This window comes from Bufo gargarizans, chromosome 3 (genome assembly GCF_014858855.1).
Source record: "Bufo gargarizans isolate SCDJY-AF-19 chromosome 3, ASM1485885v1, whole genome shotgun sequence".
NCBI lineage: Eukaryota > Metazoa > Chordata > Amphibia > Anura > Bufonidae > Bufo > Bufo gargarizans.
This window is the reverse complement of record NC_058082.1, coordinates 281892394-281899328: the sequence shown is the minus strand read 5'-3', so window position 1 is coordinate 281899328 and position 6935 is coordinate 281892394. Positions and strand designations below refer to the sequence as shown.

The window sequence follows — 6935 nt, the reverse complement described above, 5'->3', positions numbered from 1 at the left end:
CATTATATTGCGGGGCAACCCAAAGTTGAATGAACATCTGCTCTGCCTGGGTGCCTGGGCCTAAATATATGCCAATGGACTGTTCCAATGTTGGGTGACGTGAAGCCTGATTCTCTGCTATGACATGCAGACTGATTCTCTGCTGACATGAAGCCAGATTCTCTGTTACGGGACCTCTCTCCTCTGCCTGGGTGCTGGGCCTAAATATATGACAATGGACTGTTGCAGTGGTGGCTGACGTGAAGCCTGGTTCTCTGCTATGACATGCAGACTGATTCTCTGCTGACATGAAGCCAGATTCTCTGTTACGGGACCTCTCTCCTCTGCCTGGGTGCCTGGGCCTAAATATATGCCAATGGACTGTTCCAATGTTGGGTGACGTGAAGCCTGATTCTCTGCTATGACATGCAGACTGATTCTCTGCTGACATGAAGCCAGATTCTCTGTTACGGGACCTCTCTCCTCTGCCTGGGTGCTGGGCCTAAATATATGACAATGGACTGTTGCAGTGGTGGCTGACGTGAAGCCTGATTTTCTGCTATGACATGCAGACTGATTCTCTGCTGACATGAAGCCAGATTCTCTGTTACGGGACCTCTCTCCTCTGCCTGGGTGCCTGGGCCTAAATATATGCCAATGGACTGTTCCAATGTTGGGTGACGTGAAGCCTGATTTTATAACAAGACACGGAGGCTCCTATTGCTTTAACCTTTCTTTACTTCTACCATAGCAGCAAAGAGAGAAAATGGTATACAAAAAAGAAACCATGGTAACAGACTCCTCCCCCTTATCCCAGTATATCCTTCCTTGTCTGTCTGAGCTCTTCCTCTTTCTTTGCTGCTACCAGGCAGATAAGTACTCTCCAGCTCTGTGGCATTGCTCAGGGTCTGGTATATTTGTATTTTTATGTGCTTGGATTATCGGTTCGTTCGGTTTCTTTATTAGATTCTGATTAGACTCTTATCGTAGATACATATTTCTCTCCTGTATATATATATATTTATTTATCTAGGGTACGTATATATATGTATATGTTTTTTCGTTCAGGTACTTCTGTGGCCGTTCTGCCTAGGGGTTTGTCCTTATAACAGTTTTTGCGGCTTCCCCGCTTTCCCCCCGTGTGATCCGTTTCTCTGCCCTGTCATCCTTGTCCCTCGTTACCTCAGACTGCGCCGCCATTGCGCGCGCTTTCTGCTTCTTCTTCCTCTCCTTCTCGCCCGAAGTCTCGCGAGTTCGAGATTTCGCGCGCGTTTTTTCGCATATTTTCGCATATTTTCGCATATTTTCGCATTTTCGCATTTTTTCGCATTCGGCTGCTACTGACGGCGAGATCTCGCGAGATTTCGCCGTCCCTGTGCGTTTCCCCGCTCTGCACACACCGGACATCCCGCTCTGCACAGCGCATCTCCTGGCGGTCTTTTTCCACTGCTCTTGAGCCTTGTAAGTTCTGTTTTATTCCATTTCGTCTACCCACTAGCTGGCTATGATTCCTGGCTTCATTATCCCCTTTTCTCTTTTTCTCCTCTAGTGCTATTTTTGCTGCTCCGGTCGGGGTGACTAACCCCTGCCTTTTGCTACTTCACCATGTCTGTCAGAAAGAATTCCGTTGCCTCTGTGGCCCCTAGTGAAGCCCCCCAAGTAGATCAGGGTTCCCCTGCGCAGGATAGGAGGTCCGAGGTGATCCACCCGGACGACCATGAGGTGGCACTGCAAAGATCCATATCTAATGCCATTATAACCGCCATGGGTTCGATGTCATCTGCATTGACCCAGTCTATATCTCAGGCCCTTATGGCGCGCCCTGCTACTACTACCCAGGTTTTGGTCCCACCTCCAGGACCACCTCCTATTGTCTCCAGAACACCTCAGATTGATGGGCCATCCCCATCCCAAGACAACGCGCTTCAGTCGCGTAAACGAGCTTGTACCCGCCAGGCAGAAAAAACGCGGGCATGGAAGACTGCCAGGTCTCTACCTGAGCCTAGGTCAGACTCTGATAGGGAGTCAGAGGAGGAGACTCATGACAACGTCTATGAATTGACGGATGAGGTGGAGGACGATTTGGCGGATATTGCTGTGGATCCGGTTCGTAATCTAGACCCGGAAGCCCCGTTACTACAACAGGGATCAGCAGAGGATCTCTTATTGGATCCGTCTGGGGAACCGCTGTTTAACCCCGAGGAGCTGCATCATCCCCGCTCCGCGGAATGGATGCCCGCCACACATGTGGCGCAGTATATGGAGGCTCGCATACGCAATCCGCTTAGTAAGGAATCGCGTAATAAGTTGCGGGCGGAGTGCCCTCGTCCTTTAATACCACACAAAGTGTGCGAGACGCCATCAGTGGATCCAAAGATGGTCCAGTTTCTGGCGAAGACGGGGTTTAACCCCCGTAAAGGGCTAGACGCGGCCTTGAAGGCTGTCCAAGACAAGCTACTGGACATTACAGGTCCTTTAGCAAAGATTTTCGATTTGGCTGAGTCCGCTATCGCGGCAGGTAGCCAGGTAGACCCTATAGAATTGAGAGGTTGGGCCCAGCGAGCCATATGCGTAGCGGGTAATACCAATACCTCGCTCGCCATTGAAAGGCGGAAGGCAATACTAATTAAGATCGAGCCAAAGCTCTCGAACTTAGCATTGACTGAAGCGGGCAAGGACGCCCAGGGGTTGCTCTTTGGCGACTCTTTTATTAAAGAGCTAGGGAAATATGTAGGAGCTTTTACGGCTCTTGATAAAGCCCAGACTTCGATGCGTCGAGTCTTTCAAGGGCGTTTTTCCAACAGGGCCGGCAGTGCTAGGGGCCGACTGTCCGGCCGTTCCAACTTTCATGCCAGAGGTTCCGGCAGAGGCTCCTTTAATTATAGAGCATCCCTCCAGGATCAGAGACATCAGCCGTCCTTTTTTCCCTCACGAGGCGCTCCCTTCAGGTCACGAGGTTTCCGAGGGAATCCAGGCTCCCGTCGACCATTCGGTAAGTTATGTTCTTCGTCCCCCTCCTTTTTTAGACCATTTAGTCGGGGGCAGACTCCGATTCTTTTCTCATGTGTGGTCAGGCATAACCTCAGACCAATGGGTCCTTTCTACTGTGCAGGGGTTCACAATAGATCTGATTGCCGATCCGAGCTCCATCCCAGCCCCCCCTACGGTACCACTGTCCTATGCGGCACGGTCCCAATTTCAGAGGGAATTGTCGGATCTTCTGCAGAAAGGCGCGATCGAACGCGCACCGGAGAATCGTGGGGGTGTCATCAGCAGTATTTTCCTGGTGCAAAAGAAAGGGGGCCAGATGCGCCCGGTGATCAATTTGAAAGCCCTGAACAATTTTGTACAATACCGACATTTCAAGATGGAGGGCATCCATCTTTTGAGGGATCTGCTCCTTCCAGGCGATTGGTTGGCCAAGATAGATCTCCAAGACGCCTATCTCACGGTCCCAGTGTCCCCCTCTTCAAGAGACCTGCTGCGGTTCCTGTGGAACGGTCAGGCCTGGCGCTTCACCTGCCTTCCGTTCGGCCTGTCCTCCGCCCCCTGGTGCTTTACCAAGATCATGCGCCCAGTGGTGGCTTGGCTTCGCAGCAGAGGTGTTCGTCTGATCGTCTACCTGGACGATATCTTGATCATGGCCCAATCACGGGCTCTCTTGTTGAGACACCTCCACTTGACGGTGACGCTCGTTTCCGACTTGGGGTTCATTGTCAACCAGGAGAAATCCTGTTTGACCCCCTCCAGATCCATAGAGTTCTTGGGTTTCCAGGTGAACTCGGAAGAATTATCCCTCAGTCTTCCACTCTCGAAAGTCAAGGCTATCCGCAAGGAGTTGAAGCATGCTCTACGCCTACCTCAGATGTCGTTGCGGCATTTGGCAAGGATAATCGGACTTCTGGCCTCCTCAATACAGGCCATTTTCCCAGCCCCCCTCCATTATCGTGCGTTGCAGCGCCTCAAAATTGCTCACCTTCGGTCGGGGGCCTCTTACGCAGATTTGGTCTCATTAGATGCCGAGACGACGGACGAGATGAGATGGTGGATCCACAACCTGTCAGTGTGGAATGGCAGAGCGATCGTGGGTCCCCAACCGGATCTGATCATAGAATCCGATGCGAGCCTGCACGGATGGGGAGCACATTGCAGTGGTGTGTCCACGGGCGGTCCATGGTCTCCAGAAGAATCCCATCTTCACATCAACGCCCTGGAACTCCTAGCAGGGTCGTTTGCCATTCGCAGTTTTGCCAATGGTGTGGTCAGCTCAGCCATCAGGCTCCGCATGGACAATATATCTGCGGTCAGGTACGTCAATTGTATGGGTGGCACACGGTCGGTGGTTCTGACCCATTTGGCGAAGGATTTTTGGGAATTCTGTCTCGACAGGAACATCTCTGTGGTGGCCGAGTACCTTCCAGGCCTTCACAACACTCTGGCGGACTGGAGTTCTCGCTACATATCGGACTCCAGCGACTGGAAGTTAGACGAGACGGTTTTTTCTGCTATTTCTTCTCTGTGGGGTCCCTTTGCAGTCGACCTCTTCGCTTCCCGTTTGAATACCCAACTGCCCAGGTTTTTCAGCTGGAGGCCGGATCCCTTGGCGGAGGCAGTGGACGCTCTGCTTCAACATTGGGGAGGAGCGTTGATGTACGCATTCCCTCCCTTCGCGCTCATTCCACGAGTGCTCCTTCAGGTTCGTCAGCAGTTGGCGAACCTGGTTCTGATTGTTCCGTTTTGGAGAACCCAGTCCTGGTTCCCTCAGATCCTGGAACTTCTAGTGGACTTTCCGTTTCTCCTTCCCACTCAGGTGTCACTACTCCAAGGGCCTGCAGGAGAAGTTCACCCACTCCTGCAGAACGGGTCGCTACGCCTCCTAGCTTGCAAGATATCGGGAGTCCAGGAGGAGGCGCTGGACTTTCAGGAACAGCTAGGTTCTTATTGGACTGCGCTTGGGCGCCCGGGACGAGACGGGCTTATCGAGCCGCCTGGGGTTCTTGGTCTCGCTGGTGCGTCGACCGGACTCTGGATCCCGTTACGGCCCCTGTCAATTCCATCTTAGCCTTTTTATCCTCACTTTTTGAGGCAGGGAAGGCTTACCGCACCATCAATGTCTTTAGGTCAGCAATTTCCTCCAGACACAACGGTGTCGACGGCCGTCCAGCGGGTCAACACCCCCTGGTCTGTCGTTTACTCAAGGGTTCACGTTTGGCCCGACCACCTCGGCCACGGTTTTCGTCTACCTGGGATGTGTCGGATGTCTTGCAATTTCTAGTCAGTTGGCCCTCAAATGAGCTATTGTCGTTACGTCAGTTATCGGCCAAATTGGTCACTTTATTCTGTTTAATCTCCTGTAAGAGAGTTTCGGATGTGCGTGCTTTGGATTGGGACGCCAGATCCTTCACCCCGGAGGGGGTCCACTTTAACATTTCCCGTCGCACGAAAACCAGTATCCGGTCGGTCTCTTACCCCCGTTTTCCGACTTCTCCACAGCTATGTCCTGTAGCGTGCTTACGCGAGTATGAGGACAGAACCCGTCCACTGCGGTCTCTTTCTCTCCCCCACTTATTCATTTCGTTTCGCAGCCCGTTTGCTCCGGTTACCAGTGTTACGTTATCTCGCTGGGTCAAGTGGATTCTATCCCTTTCCGGGATTGATACGTCTATCTTCACGGCACATTCGGTCCGCAGTGCGACAGCTACGTCCATGACGTTATCTGGGGCTCGTTTGGAGGATGTTATGAGATTGGCGGATTGGTCCAGATCTTCCACTTTCCGGGAGTTTTATTTCCGACCGGCTTCGCATGCTTTTGATTCTATAGTGGCTCAGCTTTAAACAAGCAATAGGAGCCTCCGTGTCTTGTTATAAAATTATGGGATTTTACTAAAGTATGACGTAAAGTCATGATTTTATTAAAGACACGGAGGCGAGTATTGCCCTCCCTGGACCCACCCCTTGGGGTTTTTGACGTAAGTATGTTTTGTTGATTTACCGTATGGTCAGAATTTTAAAGTTGTTACTGTGTTTCCAACTAGTGGATCCTATGTTTCTAATGCACTGGATTATGCTCTTAGAAGGTTTTTCTCTTATTTCCTTTTTTCCTAGGTTGAGAGGCTTACGGCTTCATGTTTTAGAGTTACACAGTTCCGGTCGGAGGTCCAGTTGTGGCGGTCCAAGCCGACGAGTTCAAGGGGTTTTTTCGTTACCCGGTGGTTTCGGCGTCTGTTGTTCCGGTTGACCAGCGCTGTTTGAGACACAAAGAAAGAGGAAGAGCTCAGACAGACAAGGAAGGATATACTGGGATAAGGGGGAGGAGTCTGTTACCATGGTTTCTTTTTTGTATACCATTTTCTCTCTTTGCTGCTATGGTAGAAGTAAAGAAAGGTTAAAGCAATACTCGCCTCCGTGTCTTTAATAAAATCATGACTTTACGTCATACTTTAGTAAAATCCCATAATTCTCTGCTATGACATGCAGACTGATTCTCTGCTGACATGAAGCCAGATTCTCTGTTACGGGACCTCTCTCCTCTGCCTGGGTGCTGGGCCTAAATATATGACAATGGACTGTTGCAGTGGTGGCTGACGTGAAGCCTGATTCTCTGCTATGACATGCAGACTGATTCTCTGCTGACATGAAGCCAGATTCTCTGTTACGGGACCTCTCTCCTCTGCCTGGGTGCTGGGCCTAAATATATGCCAATGGACTGTTGCAGTGGTGGCTGACGTGAAGCCTGATTCTCTGCTATGGGACCTCTCTCCAATTGATATTGGTTAATTTTTATTTATTTTATTTTTATTTTTATTCATTTCCCTATCCACATTTGTTTGCAGTGGATTTACCTACATGTTGCTGCCTTTTGCAGCCTTCTAGCTCTTTCCTGGGCTGTTTTACAGCCTTTTTAGTGCCGAAAAGTTCGGGTCCCCATTGACTTCAATTGGGTTGGGGTTCGGGAC

General features: G+C 50.8%; 1 protein-coding gene across 1 annotated transcript; it reads left to right on the top strand.

Annotated features, from left to right (window-relative positions):
* The first annotated feature begins 811 nt into the window (after positions 1–811).
* LOC122932427 lies at positions 812–6358 on the top strand. Its single transcript, XM_044286816.1, has 2 exons — positions 812–3273; positions 3316–6358. Exons 1-2 carry the CDS (start codon positions 1585–1587, stop codon positions 5812–5814), a joined length of 4188 nt encoding a protein of 1395 aa, XP_044142751.1. The 5' UTR covers positions 812–1584; the 3' UTR covers positions 5815–6358.
* The last annotated feature ends 577 nt before the right edge of the window (positions 6359–6935 follow it).

What these genes read in the sequence shown, in the direction of transcription:
- LOC122932427 (XM_044286816.1), top strand. Translation starts at nt 1,585, where the DNA reads ATGTCTGTCAGAAAGAATTCCGTTGCCTCTGTGGCCCCTAGTGAAGCC. An exon ending in AGTATTTTCCTGGTGCAAAA is followed by an intron (nt 3,274 to 3,315) that starts GAAAGGGGGCCA and finishes TTTGAAAGCCCT; the next exon opens with GAACAATTTTGTACAATACC.